This window comes from Hydra vulgaris, chromosome 01 (assembly GCF_038396675.1).
Source record: "Hydra vulgaris chromosome 01, alternate assembly HydraT2T_AEP".
NCBI classification, from domain to species: domain Eukaryota; kingdom Metazoa; phylum Cnidaria; class Hydrozoa; order Anthoathecata; family Hydridae; genus Hydra; species Hydra vulgaris.
The window spans coordinates 25,979,642-25,997,721 of NC_088920.1; the positions used below are offsets into that span (position 1 = coordinate 25,979,642).

An 18,080-nucleotide genomic window follows, 5' to 3' on the forward strand; every position below is an offset into this window, starting at 1 on the left:
ATACATAAGTATATATATATATATATATATATATATATATATATATATATATATATATATACACACACACACACACACACACATACACATAAATATATATATATATATATATATATATATATATATATATATATATATATATATATATATGTATGTATGTATGTATTTGATCATTTATCGTTAGAGAAGTTCTATGAACTTCTCTAATGACCTAAGTGTATATATATACATATCTATATATATATATATATATATATATATATATATATATATATATATATATCGATTGATGTTTAATGTTGTATTACAATAATAATAATACAAAACTCTATTTCGGTTCAGAGTGCTCAATAATAAAGAAAGAAAACAATTTTCTAAAAAGAGCGGTATATATATATTTTTTTATTTACATAGAGAAAAAACAACTTTTCATGGAACTATAAGTATATGTATGTATATATATATATATATATATATATATATATATATTTTTTTTTTTTTAAACATCTTCGCTTCTAACAAGGCTGCAAGCAGCCACTAATTAAAGTTGGAAGTTACTGAAATAGAAAAGATGAAGATTGTAGAGCAAGATAACGATTGACAGACGACTTAAAAGATTGCAAATTATATGAGTCAGGAAAGCAAGATGAAGGAAGCGAATTCCAAAGAGCTGATGTTCGAGGAAAAAAACTAGACGAGCAAACGTTTTTGGAGCACTTAGGAACAGTCACAGAAAAAGGGTGACACTTAATTGAATGACGAGTAACACGAGAATGAATTATAGTAGATGGCACAAGAGACGCTAGCTCTTTAGAGCAGTGCCTATTATAGTATTTGTAGAAAAGAGAAAGATAGATATATATATATATATATATATATATATATATATATATATATATATATATATATATATATATATATATATATATATATATATATGTAAATATATATAAGCAAGCCCACTAACTTGGTATATTACAAGACTCAAATGCAAAAACTTATAGATTCCATACCACATGGTCTTGACATGCCTTAAAAACAAAGATAGCCATAAATATATATATATATATATATATATATATATATATATATATATATATATATATATATATATATATATATATATATATATATATCTTCGGTATCTTAAAAAAAAAGATAGCCATAAATATAAATATATATATATATATATATATATGTATATATATATCTTCGGTATCTTAAAAACAAAGATAGCCATAAATATATATATACATATATATATATATATATATATATATATATATATATATATATATATATATATATCTTCGGTATCATTGATAGAAGTCTTTATAAAGCAAAAAAATAAAAAGAATTTTTTAATAAAACTTTTAAAAAATTTATTTTTCATTAAACTTCAAATAAATGAATAAAAATAGAATTTTTTTTCTCATCTTTAGTTTTCTTTTATGCCACCTTTAGCCAATTTTAGGGGGCTATCATGGTTAGGCATAGACAAAATCAAACTTTGAGAATGTTCTTCAATTTTTTTCACTATGGAACTACACCTTAACCATCTTTCGGTTGTTTCCATAAATTCTCAATTAGATTCATGCCTGGAGAGTTCCTGGGCCATTTAAGTACTTGTATAGAAGTTTTTGCAAACCACTTCTTAAACTTTTTTCTAGCATGGCATGGCGTACTGTTGGAAAACCCATTCTCTATCACCAAACCACTCCCTGGCTTAAGGAACTAAACAACTTCCTAGCACTTTGCATTCAGCCACACTATCCAACTCTTGAAGAGTTTGTTTTAATGCCTGAAGTTTTTTCTTCATCAAACTTACAGTTTGTACAGAAACATTCAGTTTTTAAGCAATTTTCTTATACTTCAGTCCACTGTTTTCAAGCAAAACCGCTATTTGAGCTTTCTTCTTTGAACTCAAGTCATTCTTTGTACCCAACTTGAATTGGTTACTGATAAAAATGATTAACTCTGTAGATTTCCAGCAAAACACACTGACGTGAAAAATGATGGAAAAGTCTAGACCCAGTTACAAATATCTTTCCATCTGATGTTGCCCTGTTATATACACACGCACATATATATTTATGTTTATATATATACATATATCTTTATAAAAATTATATATATATATATATATATATATATATATATATATATATATATATATATGTATATATATATATATATATATATATATATATATATATATATATATATATATATATATATATATATATATATATATATATGTATATATATATATATATATATATATATATATATATATATATATATATATATATATATATTTGCATTTTGTTAAATTAAAATTTTATAATTTAGGAGGTTTATGTAAAAAAGGAACTTATTGTCCTATTGGCTCAAGTAAACCTATTTCTTGTGATCCTGGGTACTACTGTGATCAAGATGGCTTATCCACTATGTCAAACATTTGTTCTTCTGGCTACTACTGCTCAGGAGGTTCAACTGAAGAGCGTCCTTTCCAAAAGGTGTATGGAGATATATGTCCAGCTGGATTTTTTTGTGAGGCAAAAAGTGCAGCACCTTTACCATGTGATAAAGGTTTTTTTGCACCTGGGTATGGAAATAAAAATGTATCTGATTGCATTATTTGTAAGCAATTCATTACAATTTTTGTATACAATAGTAACATGTGGGTGAAATACACTTTTTTCTTGAAAAAATCCTGATACAAAAAATATTTTTTAGTTTGTTTAATTTTTAATTTTATGTTTTTTAATTTTACATGAAACTTTTTAAAAAAGAAATATAAAATTTAAATCTTACTTATAAAAACTTTTTTGTTTAAAAAAGAAAAGTTGTATTTATTACTTTGAAAATATACGTAATGAGTTACATAACGTAAAAACAATTTGATTCAAATTTTAAATACAAAAATTTTTTTTAAATAATTTGTCACTCTTGTCTTGATTTGTCTTGCTTTCAGTCAATTTTTTATCGATTTTCATATTTGTTAACATTTTTACTCACAAAAAATAAAAATAAAATTTGTAATAAAAAGAAGTTAAACGTTTTAATAAGTTTTAATAAAACAGCAATATAAAAATATAATAAAATGAAATTTAAAAAAAAGTTGGTAAAATGTTTGTTTTAATAACTTTTAAGAACATGTTGGCTTAATTAAGGAAGTGATATGTAACACAAGGAGTTTTTAAGTGCCTTTTTTTTTACACCAAAAAAAAAAATTGTTAATTAGTTGAAATAAATTTTAGCTTAATTTACATTTTTCAACTTTAGTAATATGAAAATTCTAAGGGTTTTTTTTTAGGTTCTGCGGGAATGTATTGTGATAAAATGGCACTAGACAAACCTAGTGGAAATTGTTCAAAAGGTTATTACTGTCCATCAGGATCAGTTACATCAACAGAAAAAATTTGTGAACCTGGATATTTTTGTCCACAACAGAGCAAAAAACCAATTCCATGTCATCCTGGTTACTATCAATCAAATAATGGAAGCGAAATTTGCGAAGAATGTCCTTCAGGTTTTTATTGTCTTCCTGAAGATCTCAGTAAAATAAATAATACCAGAGGAGCAGTAAAGCCAAATGTTTGTCCTAAAAGATTTTTTTGTCCAAAGAAAACTGGGTTTTATAACGATTACCCATGCCAAATTGGTTTTTTTGGAAATGAATCTGGCTTATTTACAGCCAGTCAATGTCATCCATGTACTTCTGGGTTTTTTTGTGATAAAGAAGCACAAGATAGTCCAACAGGTATATGTCATTCAGGATTTTACTGTACTCGTGGTGCAATAACACCTGAACCAAGAAACATATCTGAAGGGGGTGGGCCATGTAGACAAGGTTTTTATTGTGAACCAGGAGAGCAAGAAAAACCGTGTCCTAAAGGGACATATGGTAATAGAATACAATTAAAAAGCAAAGAGGAGTGCGTTAGTTGTGATTTAGGCAAGTTTTGCAATGAAATTGGACTTTCAAGCCCATCTGGTGAATGTGCAGAAGGATATTTCTGCACTGGAGGTGCTATAGAGTCAGCTCCATTAAGTAAACCTTATGGTGATATTTGTCCAGCAGGACATTTTTGCCCATCAGGAACTTTTCAGCCTCAAGCTTGTCCTCCTGGATCTTTTAATAACAACACAAAAAGTTCAAAAATTGATGATTGTATGCCATGTAGTAGTGGACAATATTGCCTTGGATCTAAAAATATACAACCAACAGGTAAATGTGAGGAGGGGTATTATTGTATTCGTGGAGCTTATACACCAACTCCAACATGGTACTCAAATATAACATTAAATATTTCAGATCTGTTTAGATGTCCTATTTATTCTTTAAATTTTACTGGTGGGATATGTCCATTAGGTACTTATTGCCCTGCTGGTTCTGACCATCCAATATTATGTGATCCTGGAATGTATTGTGCTAAGGAAAAGTTAGGTAAAGTATCAGGATATTGTAGTGAAGGCTATTTTTGTGATTTCAAATCTACTTCACCTGAATCAGCAGAATGTCGCAAAGGTAGATATTGCCCCCAAGGATCTCCTGTTGAAATTGAATGCCCAGCTGGTACTTTTAACCAATATACAAGGCAGTTTAAACAAGATCATTGTCAAAACTGTACTCCAGGTTTTTATTGTCCAGAAAAGGGATTATGGAATGCAACCTTGAAATGCGCACCTGGTTTTTATTGCCCTTTGGGGTCTACAAGAAAAGATTCTTATGAATGTGATGTGGGTTCGTTTTGTCCAGAAGGTGCTGGAAAACCTACTCCATGCCCCTCAGGTATGTATACATTTATGTATGAAAGTAATTATGAATATTATGTTTGTATGTGTATATTTATGTATTTATGTATGTATGTATGTATGTATGTATGTATGTATGTATGTATGTATGTATGTGTATGTATGTATGTGTATGTATGTATGTATGCATATTTGTGCATGGATTTAAATATATTTATGCATGTATACGTATTCAGAAATACAATTATTGATGTGTATTGTAAAATAAATGTAAATCAAAAATATTTTAATATTACTGAACAAATTTAGGATTTTACCAAAATAGAACTGGTCAAAAAGAATGTATTGAGTGCCCAGAAGGATACTCATGTGATCCCATTTCACAAAAAGTTCATGGTGTAGTAATACCTGAGCCTTGTATTCCGGGTCATTTTTGTCCAAAAGGCACTTTAAAAATAAATCAAAATCCATGCCCTAGTGGTACTTATAGTAATACAACTGGTAATTCACAATTGAATGATTGTAAGAAGTGTGACCCAGGTTATTATTGTAGTGGTCAAGGAAATATTTTTGTTACACAAAAATGTGATGCAGGTATTATTTACTGTCTATTTTAGTTTATATATATATATATATATATATATATATATATATATATATATATTTATATATTATATATATATATATATATATATATATATATATATATATATATATATATATATATATATATATATATATATATATATATTTATATATATATAAGTTAGTAGAAAATCACAAATTATTTTCATTTTACACTGTTTTATCTATAAAGACTTATCAGAAAATCTGATGATTCTTTATAGATGGTTTGTGGATTTATCCTTTGTAGTGGATGTTTCAAGTTAATATTAATATAATATATCTCATCATTCAGTTTTATGAAAGTTTTATGAAATTTTTAGGGAAATAAAATGTGACATCAAGAAAACTCACAATTTTTAAATTTACAAGAATTGTTTCCTCTGAAATAACTGTGTGATTTTTTTAAAACTCAGTTTTTGTATCTAAAATACTTGCCATTATTGAGAGGTAAAAATTATTTATGTCAAATTGAATAAATGTACTGTCCCTTTATTTTCAATTATGGAGAACAAACTTAATTTGTCAGTAGTTTTTTTCAATTGTTCTAGACTTATTTCTAAGAATTTTAATAATTTAGGCCACTAATTTTGATATGTCCAATCCAACTTTTTGAGGAAACTAATACTTTTGCGGTATTTATTAACTAATAATATTGCGGTATTCATTGATGCAGTAGTGGTATAGTGGTAGAGTGCTCATCTTTAAGCGAGAAGTTCCGAGTTCATTTCTTAGCAATACCTAAGGCTTCTAAAAGAATTCTTTTTATAATAATGTCAACATTTTCCACAAAAAGTGAAATTTTGTGTTTGAAGTATTACAGTTATTAAGTCATTTATGACTTCTTGTAATTTTTGGTATAGATTGAAGTTTATTGATTTGAGCATTCATTTCTGATGAGTCTTTATTGAGATAAGATTTCTGATGAGTTTTTACTGATGAAACACTGTGTTAAAGAAACAACATTTTGATAAGTGATTTTCTACTAATTTATTATTGCTCTGTTCTTTTATTGAGCACTGTATTTTTTTCAATATTGAGCACTTTTTTTTTTGTATAATACATTCAAAACTATTTGTGGGTGTATATATATATATATATATATATATATATATATATATATATATATATATATATATAATATATATATATATATATATATATACATATATATTGTGTGTGTGTATATATATACATATATATATATATATATATATATATATATATATATATATATATATATATATATATATATATATATATATATTATGTGTGTGTGTGTGTGCGTATATATATATATAATAAATAATATATATATAAACAGGCTTTGTGTGTTTTTTGGGATCAAATACCTCTCAGCCAATCGATGGTATTATGGGTAATTTGTGTCCCATGGGCAAGTATTGTATAGCTGGTTCAAGCCAAGGTGTAGATTGTCCTGCAGGTATTATTATTTTTTAGTTTTGCCAATAAATTGTTTAAAAACCTGTTTAAGCTATAAATGTTGTTGCTGTTATTTGAATGTTAGGAACATTTGGCAGTTCAGTAGGATTAAATAATGAGTCAAGTTGCACACCCTGTACTGAAGGCTGGTATTGCCCCACACCTGGATTGCCAAATGCATATAAAAAATGCAGTGCAGGTCATTGGTGTATTGAGCGTTCAATTGAATCCAACCCTAATAATAAAACATATGGAGTTTTATGCCCTAAAGGTTATTTCTGTCCTGAAGGAATTCCCATAGCATGCCCTAATGGAACTTATCAGCCAGTCGATGGCAGAAAGAATCGTGATGATTGTAAAGGTAAAAAAAATTTTTACAGTTAAGTTTTTTGAGTTTTTAACTTTTTAAATGCATTTCATAACTTTGTATAGATTGTGATCCTGGTTATTATTGTGGTACTACTGCTCTATACAATATGTCTGGAAAGTGTAACCCTGGTTTTTATTGCATTGGTGGTGCAACTAAACCCAACCCAAATGATGGTTTTACTGGTAACATCTGTCCAGCAGGTTCATTTTGTGAAGAAGGCTCAAAATGGTACTCGCCATGTAAAAATGGAACCTTTACTAACTTTACAGGTAGTTTTCAAAAATTAATATAAAAGCATAAAGCATAGACAACAGTTGTATACCTTTCTTTCTTTTTTAATTTACTTTTTTATGAATAAAAACCTCATTAAACTTAAAATTATAGCATAAATAAAAAAACCTAATCTTGAAACTTTAATTAAACTTAGTTTCTATGAAAACAAATAAATTCTATATGTTAATAACTTCAAGTAATCCACAATACTCACAAAAGCTTGTTGAACTAAATGACTATCAGGAGGACTGGCAATAGTTAAAACAAAATTGACTATTGATAAAATTTGGATTACACTGATAAATACAACTATTTAAAAAATAATTAAACAACAAAAGAAACTCATGTATATATAGTTATAATATATAAATACATATAATATAATAAATTTTAATAATACTTGTAAAATGATAAATTAAATAATAAAGGAATATAAAATCTATACTTTGAAAAATATTAACGAAACTAAAAAAAAAAAATGATTAAATAGCTAAAATAAATAAATTTTTTCATAAAATTTTTATAAAAGTTTAATAAAAACTTAATAAGCTTTTGAACATTTTTTATATGTTTTATTTATCTTAATGATATAAAATCAAAATAAATTTTCAAATTCAAAGTTATAGATTTTAAAACATCATTGTCATACATTTTTTATACAGTTATAAATCACAAATCCACAAAACTACAAAACTAAACTAAAAAGATAGATCTCAGGTTCCAACAGGTTTTTGTTTTAGTTGTTAACTTACTGTTGATAATTTCAATGCTATCATTAAGAAAAGTTTGTTTATTGTTCTGAATATGAAATAAGTTAATGTGATAATAATTTAATACTTATAACCCGTTATAAAGATAATTGTGCTTTTCCTATTTGAAGACCAAACAAATATTTATTTTTTTAAACCTCCTTATATTGAGAAAATAACTGACCTAACAAATTAAAGATTACACAAAATTATCAAGAGACATTGTTGATCGTAAACCCTGAGATTGGTGCTCACTTTAAATTATCTATTATCTACAAATTTGTTTGTGCAGGATGTTTTTTCTATTATATAGGGGGAACTACCTGCTAATTAAAAAAACACGTATGATTGAAAGCTATAGGAGGGTTAAAAATTTGTATTTAAAAGGATCTTCACCCAAAAAAAAGTTGTTTCACTTGCTATAATGATAAGAGTTTTTCAATTTTGGATTCTGGATTAAGCAAATTAGATTTAAAACTTAAAGAAAGTGTGCATATAGGGTGGTAAAAACCTGACATTAATAAACAAGTTAACTTTTTTAAATTGCCATTTAGTTTATGAAAAATTCTTTACTCATGTCGGGCATTTGTTAAAAGGTTATTTTAAAAGTATTTTCATAATCTTATTGTGTGCCTTAGGATATATTTTTTTCTATAGAATATTTATTTTCTATTTTTATATTATATACAATATTTTATACTGTTTTTAAATGGATGTAAATGTTACTTTGTTTGAATAAAGCAGGTATTAATGTTCTTATAAAATGTATGTGCTCATGGTTTTTTGTCTCTTTTGACAGGTTACTTGTTGTTTCAAAAAAAAAAAATGGCTCTCATAAAATTTATGCGCTCATGGTTTTTTGTCTCTTTTGACAGCTTACAAGCAACAACAAATTTCAAAGTAATCAGACAGTATTTTAAAATGCCTTAAAAAAAGTCAACATTATGGACATTTTTGTTAACATTGTTGATAAATAAGAAATGCACCAAGCAGTATATAAAGTTAAAAAAAAAGAGATTTATAACTGTCCTTTTACTTGTCAAATTTTAGATTGCTACGTATTTAGTTTCTTGTGAGAATTACAAACAGAAACAAAAACTGTTTCTGCTTCTTGCATTTTGTGAAAAGCAGACATGATGGTTGTAGTTAGTGCAATTTTTTTTTGCTTTCTCTCAGGAGATGTTTTGCTTCTCCATTCAGAATGTTTTGTAAAAACTTATTGTTTCTATCTTTAAAAACCTGAGTTTTGCACTAAGACAGATACACATAATCAATTTGAGGTTACAATTATTTGAATCTGCAAAACAGTAAAATATTTGGACTAGTTTCAGAGTCAGTTATTGTCTTTGAAACATCTTTAACTAACATGTGGTGTACCTACAAACAAGCCAAAGTAAAACAGTGCAAGGGCTCCATTCAAGCAACGTCTTTGGTGCTGTTGTGTCAAACAATATTCCAAAGATTTCAACTGTTTGATTGATTGCCATAATTGAGTTTCCTGTGCAAATGAGTTTTTTGAACCTTCTTTCTTTTTTTTCTACTTTTCTTCGGTCTGCCAGATATGAGTGAAAGAAGATATTCTGCTTTTACAAATGCTACTGATTGTGGAAACTTAAATGCATCTTTATCAGTGCTATTACAGTTAGGATATGACATTTGGACAGGATGATGCCATTTCTTATTTTAATACTTAAATAACTTTTACATGTTTTTTTGAGTGTAAGGTTATTTTGCACTGAGTATTTTTATTTTATATATGAAGAATTATCATCCGAGATTTATCTTCCTACCCTTGCTCACAGTTAAAAGGTTTTACATCAGAGTTTTCTTACTTAGGTATATTGCTTTCACCATGGTTAAGAAGCTTTGCCTGCCTTAGACAATTGTCCAATCTAATGCAGACTTAAGATTTGATGGACTAATATATGAAACACTAAACTCTGACTTTGATTAGATGTCAGCTGTATCTTCTTTTTGTAGTGATCAGCAAAATTTCAATATTTTTTAGTATGATCAGAATCGCTTGATGTAGAACTTGATGTGGTCAGCTAGGTTTTTCAAGATATCTAAACATTTAGGCTAGGTAGAATTTTCAAGACATTTAACCTACTGTTTTCTCTTCACTTTTTTCTTATGCCATCGAATTTCTTTTTGTGCTTTTTTTATTTTTTAAATTTATTGCTAAATTTGCATTCACACCACTTATGAATTTTTTTATATAAGTGTTGGTCTTCAAGTTAAACTTTATTTTCTTAAATTTTTCTTAAGATTATGCTATTATGGAGAGTAATATCAAACAGAAAATTACAGAACTTAATTCACAGATTTTCAATTTAGAAATTACAGAACACTTTTGTAATCTGTTGAGCTAATCCATTATTAGTTTAATTTTTATGTATTATATTGTACCATGTATTATGTATAGTTTATTGTAATTAGCCTGTATTATTGAGTAAATAATCAAACCTGTGAACAATTTTTCATTTTTCAGCAATAGTTCTGGGCTTCTCCTTAAGTATACTTCACATGGTGTATCTGGGAAAATTTTTGAGATTGTTAAATTCTTTCTAACCACAGCAGAGTGTTTCACTTTATACAAGCTAGGTGGACTAAAGTCAGTTCAATAATTTTATTTTTCAACATTTGCTTCTTTTTGTATCCACATGTATCCAAGCTTTTTTTTTAATAGTGTATATCAATGCTCTTAGCTGGACAATGATGAATATCATTGTACAGCTAAGAGCTAATAAATACAGCTAAAATACAGTTAAGAAATAAATAAATACAGATAAAAAATTTGTAGATTGATATAGTGATAAATCACCACATCAATCCACAAATTTTTGTGGATTGCGATTTTACTAAGTGTTTTTAGTTTTGTTTTTTGTTTTGGTTTCAAATGATGTCTAATTTACCCCTAAAGCTGCTGATCACAGCTGCTGATCACAATAACATGTTGTTTGTCAGAGCACAGAAATCAAGCTATTTAAATTAGAAAAAGTTATAAATCATTTTTTAACATTGGTTAGGAAGGAGGCATAAACTTCCTTTCAAATACTCTTTGGCTGTGCTCTCAATAAGACCGTAAAGACATCTTGGGGCACCTAAAATAAATAAGTAAATAAAAATGGCAGCTAAAATATTATTTGGAAAAATCCCTGGCCTTCATCTACACTTTATTGCTGACCAATTAAGTTTATTTTTATCAAGCAAAAATTTAAAAACCACATGGGACTTATTGTAGATAAACCAAAACCTGGCTTTGGGAATACAAATGTCTGGGACACAGCCTGCATGTTTTTTATGAAGCCTGAGTTAAGTGGTGAGATTACAATGTTAGATCTCAGTCTCATTTAAAATTTCATTATTTTGTTAAGAACACTCTCCTCAGGCCATGATACTAATTATTATAAATTTGAAAAATTTTGCTCTGAAATCAAAACTTATTATTTTAATCTATATCTGTGGTACTATATGCCTGTTACTGCACACAAACTACTTTTACATAATACAGAAGTTGTAAAACTATTAATTCTTCCATTCTGGCAACTATGAGAAGAGTCTCAAGAAGCTAGCAATAATGATTTTTGTTGATTTTGTAATAATCATACCAGAAAAAACGGATGTATTTCTACAAATATGGGTTTGCTCAATTTACTTTTGGTAATTTCAAATCCTGTCACCAACTCACACAGAGGACTGTCAAGTAAGAAAACCAGAAATTAAATACTGTTAAATACTGTTAGAAGTTTTGAATATAATTACCTTACATGTAATACCATAACATCAGGTTGGAAATAAAATTATGTGCAATAACGAAGATTATCACACATAATTTTGTGCCATTAGAGTCCAATTTGTCAGATGTGAATATAACAATGATTCATCCAATGATGATTGTTAGGAATATTTTATTCATTTTACTTTATCAGTTATATTGTAGTTGGTATAATTTGTAATTTTTTAATTTACTCAAAAATTGTCATTACATAATTTGTAAGGTGTTGAAATTACTTAATTTAAATATGTAATTAACTTTTCAATACTAAAATTACCTAAAGCTTGAAAATAATAAAAAAATGCATAATTAATCAATAAAACACCATTGTATTATTGATTATATTTTTAGCAATCAAATCGCAGAACAAAGTTTTTTTTGTTCACCTAGTTTGTTGTAGACAACTCACTGTGCCAATATTCCTTCATTCAATAACTTTTTTCTTATCTACATTAATGATCTTCCTGACAATCTTACACCTAAACTGGCCTTATTTGCTGACGACAAATATATATATATATATATATATATATATATATATATATATATATATATATATATATATATATATATCACTTTATAGTTCTTTTTTTACTTATTTCATAAAGTTTAAGTCTAAAACTTTGCTAAAATTCTTGACTAGTACTAAATTTATTTCAATTTCAATCAACATTGGTAATTATATTTTATCAGTCAAAAGGAACAAAATATAGAAAAAACACTCACTAAAGATAAATCAGCCTGTTGTTTGGGTTTAAGCTGTTGTTTGGGTTCGGTACTATCTAGATATGAAGATTATCTATAACTTAATTTCTATTGAGAATTTAAGTTATAATAGTTAATGTATTTGTGAATGATAAACAAAAAATGATGAAAATTTGAAAATCAAAAGACTACACCCTCCAAACTACGTGAGTTGGTTTATAAAGATAGAATATATAAAAAATTTTAATTCAAAGTCATTAACTTTTCTAGATGTGTAATAAGAAGTTCAGAGAGATTTGTACTTTTTTTACGGTTTTATGCTCATATTACTGAGAAAATTTTTCTTTAATAAATATAAATATACTCTATAAATATTACCAATATAAATATACCCCAACTTACAAATTCATTTTGCAGAATTAAATAGTGAAACACACATTTGTTACAGAGAGAAAATGAATCACAATTTTAAAACCTTTTTTTATTAAACTAAACGCATAGAAAAACAGATAAAATATAAGCTTTGTCATTTTGGCTTGTAATTTTTTTGTATCATCTTTTGCAACAAGTATTTTGCCTCTGATCTTCATTTGTAGATGCCTTCATGTAGTCTTGTATAACCTTGATGTTCCTTTCAGTGCAGTCGTTAGTAGTAGAGAGATATTTAACAAATAAATGGAACTTACGAAAACTTTCAGTATTCTCCCAAGATTTTACTTCACCGTAAATCCATTGTTTAACTTTGCTTTTTGAAACTCCAATAATTTCAAAAAGATACCAAGACTCTGGACCATCCAAGAAGAAATTGTGTTATTTTGGAATTAAGAGCAGAAATATTTTGAGGATACCCAATCTGGAATATAGGAATAGGAAATTTAAGTAGGTTATTAATAATTTTTATTTTTTATTGTTTTCAACGTCATGATCTCCAATTGCTAACACAACAAGCTGAGGAGTTAGGTACCAAGAATTCCCTTTTACACTCTTTGTAAAAGACTGTCCTAACTGTTCATCATACTGCTCTTGTATTTTAAGACTTGCCCTGAAAACATCAAGGTTATTATTTGGTGCTTTTGAGTATTTTAAAAACCATGGTGCATAAAGAATGGCGGTAAAAAAACTTCCATTCTGTGCCTGTCCCTTCTTCCTTTTCTGTCATTATTTTAACAACATTTTTTGTCATTTCCAATGTAAGGAGGTTGAGTCTGTATGCCATAAAACACGCCTCATGACAAGCACCATGTTGGTGAAATTCCAAATTTTGGTTACATTTCTACCAAGATAAAAAACAAGCTGGCAAAAGCATTTTTGAGCAGAGCTTTAGAACTGAAACTAAGGAGATCTTTTGCAAGAAAGTACAACACTAAATCAACTTGTAGGTTATCCCAATTCATTTTTACAATATTGTTTAAGGTGTTCACTTCAGTACAAACTTCATTCCACTTTTTTTTAACTTTAAATACAATGCTCTATGGAGCCTTTTCTCTTTCCTGTGAGAACTTCCATGCACCTCATATATGTGATGCCTGCATAACAATCATATTAAAGGTGATTAAGTTTTAGGCTCAGCAATTGATATGCTCCTGCATATTTCCCAGTGTTACTACATGTTATAATGCAGCAGCAAACAAACTTGTAATATGCTAATAAATTTATTAGCTCTGTTGCCTGGTATGCTCTGGCATTATTTTAGTTGGACAATCCCAAGCAATATATTGTCATAATCTGGAGTATCTGGAGAACTAACCCTCACACCCAATCTGTCATAAACAATAGATATTTAAGATCTGAAATTTCTTTAACTAGTTTAATGTCAAAATGTAGAACTTGTCTTTTACTGCTTAGTAAATCATTTATTTGCTTTTCTAGAAGATCCCCTGTTGACTGAATTGCCTGAAACTATTTTCTGTAAACAGAAGACCTTGAGATATATATTTTTTTAAATTAACATTAGATTTGGAAAGGATGGCAAACATAATTGCAGTCTGAGGTTGTATTCCAATATTATATCTTGCTGCCACAATTGATGTTGCTTCAATAAGCTCATCAGGAGTTATCTCTATGATTATTTTAGCCATTTTCTTTAATCTAAAAGCGTTTAATAAATATAGTTTTCATTTAAACTCTATTAATATTAAACCTGTTCTGGAAATAAAATAAATACTTGATTATAAATAAAAATTATTTTTAATAACGTAGTAGTTCACAGTTACCTTCTTTTTTTTCTTCATAAGTTTTTTGTTAAATAGTCAAAGTAACAAGTCTGGTGTTTCAAATCCATCTAAACTTTCACTACGTATTGATATACTACCATTATCCTGGCTTCCTTGAACTCTATGAATTTCTTTTTGTTTTTGTTTTTCTATAGTTAGAAATCTGAGTCTCTTCCTTTCAGTTCTAGCTCTGTAAGCTGCATTATCCTTTTTCTCTAAAAAAAACATTCAACGTTCTCTAAAGAATTCTAGATCATTTTCAACTACTTCTAGATCATTATTAGTTGCTCTTATTTTCTGTTCGAAATCCATTTTTGAAATATTAAAAAGATTATTTAATTCAAACTTAAATTGTTCTACTAGAGCGTTATATTTTGTATTATCTTTAAACTCAAGTGATTTCATTTTTAACATTTTATTATATTTTTTAATGAACTTTTTTAATTTGTTCCTATATATATATAATACCAAGTATAATACATTTTATATATATATTTATATAATATATATAAAAAAGTAAATAATAAAAAAAATTACTTTATCGATAACAATTATAATTAAGTTAACAAAAAACAAGTACGAGCTGAAAAAATATTCATTATATTAAAGGTTATTGATTACCTTACTTGAGCTTCCTTCTGAATACAATCTCCAAAGCCTGCTTTGATCCATACAGAAATAACTTCGGCAACAACACAATTGATAACAAAATGATTAACGCAAAGTCCTCCAAATTACACTAGCTCAAATCCAAGACGTTTTTGTGAACACCCAATATGAAACTTTGGCGGCCTGAATCTGTAGTTTTTTTCTGTGTTTAAGAATAGGTATCTAAACACATTTCTTAGAGAAGGCAGTTGGTTTGTTAGCAATTTGTTTATAGGATAACTAAGAAGGTAAACAGTTCTTCTAGGACTAATAAAGCAGTTGTATTTTCTCTTCGCGCCTTTCTTTATTTTTGTTTTTGAATATTCCATGTTAAAAACAAATAAATATTGTGAACACTTCTGCACTTTTGAATTAAAAATATTTAACAAGTATATCTACAGAAATTTAAAAACATTCTTAAGCTTATCTAATAAGTCTTTCTGTATGATTTTAGCAACTTTTTTTTTTGCCTTTTTCATAACAATTATTACAAAAGCAAAAGTAATGAAAATACCGAAAAAAAATTTTCATCTAAATTTTCAAAACATACATCTTGCAATTGTCGACTAGATGAACTGTAACATGTGAATATTTTCTTTTTCTACAGATCAAATCCCAAACATATGAGGGTACTTTTTTTTTTTTTTTTTGAACACTCTAGTATATATATTAGGAATGTGAATTTTTGGTAACTCCAGTTTCCTTTATAAAAAACAGATGAACTTTGGTTTGAAAGTAACTGAAAAGTCATTGGTTTTATTTAATTTTTGAAAAAGGTCACCCTCCATGACCCTTGATTACACGCAGTGGCTGCCATATATCAGTGAATTTTTTTCTTCAAAAGTATATCAACCTGGGTCTTGATAGAACCAGAATTTCCTAGTGATTTCATAAATAATTATGATTTTAAATAAAAATGTTGTTTTTTAGGACATTTTGTTTGCAATATTTTTTTTTTTTTAATGTTTCAGTAGAAAAGATTATTAATTTTGAAATCACTATAAAATTCTGGTTCTTTTGAGGCCCATGTTGATATACTTTTGAAGAAAGTATATCAACATGGGTCTCAAAAAATCATCAGTAGTGCTATTTTTGTTATCAAAATAATATTTTCCTATTTTTAAACAGGAAATGATCCATTGTTTAATCTTTATAACTATTATAATCAATTTTCTATTTGATTTTAAACAGGAAATGAAATTAAGTGTCATGTTTTTGTTTGTGGAGATGTTTTTCATAGGAAATTAAATTATTTTCAAAAAGAATTTAATTTCCTATGAAAAATTCCTGGTTTGCTTTTTATTTTCATTAATGTTTATCCTGACAACCTTACATCTGAAGTGGCTCTATTTGCTGATGACTCAACTTTATACTCCTGTCTTGACAAAAAGTCTTTTTTTTTCAATTGCTTAGAACAGGCAGCTGATCTTGAATCTGATCTCATTTTGTAACAGATTGGGGCTTGCAGTGGTTTGTGAATTTTAGCTCCAATAAAACTCAGTTATTTACTGCAAAAAACTATTTCAATACTGTTGACATTCCTATATTGTGTGAATGGCAACCCTCTTACTGAGTCCTCTTTTTTACATCTTCTTGGATTATCGTTCAGTACAGTCCTCTCATGGAAATCATATATACAATCAATTGTTAAATTAGCATCTGCTAAGGTTGTTTCCCTTTATCATGCTTGCCATTTTCTCTCTCCTGATTCTATTCTCTACCTCTACAAATCTTTTATTCGTCCCTGTATAGAATACTGTTGTCATATTTGGGCTGGTTCTTCTAATGATGCTCTTTCTTTTCTAGACAAGGTCCAAAAACGCATTGTAAACATAGTTGGACCTCTCTATCTGCTAAGTTTGAGCCTCTTTCTCATCGTGGTAAAGTTGCATTTCTTTCTCTTTTCTACAAATGCTACAAAATCATGGTTGTTGCTTTAAGTAGCTTTCATTTCTAGTTCCATCAACCAAAACTCATTCTTGCTTGACTCATCATTCAGCAAATTTTTATTCTTTTACTGTATCTGTTTCTACATGCTCTAAAAACTTTTATTTGTCCTAGTTTTTTTCCCAGCACTTTAACCCTATAGAACTCTCTTCCATCTCTATGTTTTCCTGACTCACACAACCTACAACTTTTCAAATTTTCTGAAAAATGTTTCCTTGTTCTATAATTCTAGTAACTCCCAACTTAGTAGTGGTTACGTGCAGCCTTATTGGGAGTGAATCAGAAAAAAAAAAAAAAAAGAAAGAATTGCTTTTATCTTATAAATCTTTTTTCAAAAAATTTATAAGATAAAAGCAATTCTTATAAGACAAAATCAAAAAAATTTAAAAAAATGTTATAATTATTTGAGACATAATTATAACAATTTATAAGACAAAATCAAAAAAATTAAAAAAAATGTTATAATTATTTGAGACATTTTTTTTAATTTTTTGGTAAAAGTGTTTGAATTTTAAAAGTACAGTATAATACAATTTAGTGTTATAACGTTGAAGATATGAATGAATTAT

The 18,080-nt window shown here is 27.5% G+C and overlaps 1 protein-coding gene across 2 annotated transcripts in view; it reads left to right on the top strand.

Moving 5' to 3' along the window:
- Positions 1 to 18,080, top strand: part of LOC100202447 (uncharacterized) — a 180,970-nt gene that overhangs the window by 101,015 nt on the left and 61,875 nt on the right. For both annotated transcript variants that reach the window (XM_065787773.1, XM_065787772.1), the window contains exons 46-51: positions 2,353 to 2,643; positions 3,320 to 4,798; positions 5,071 to 5,355; positions 6,710 to 6,829; positions 6,914 to 7,189; positions 7,261 to 7,467. In XM_065787773.1, coding sequence (XP_065643845.1) covers positions 2,353 to 2,643; positions 3,320 to 4,798; positions 5,071 to 5,355; positions 6,710 to 6,829; positions 6,914 to 7,189; positions 7,261 to 7,467 — 2,658 coding nt within the window. The remainder of the gene's footprint in view (positions 1 to 2,352; positions 2,644 to 3,319; positions 4,799 to 5,070; positions 5,356 to 6,709; positions 6,830 to 6,913; positions 7,190 to 7,260; positions 7,468 to 18,080) is intronic.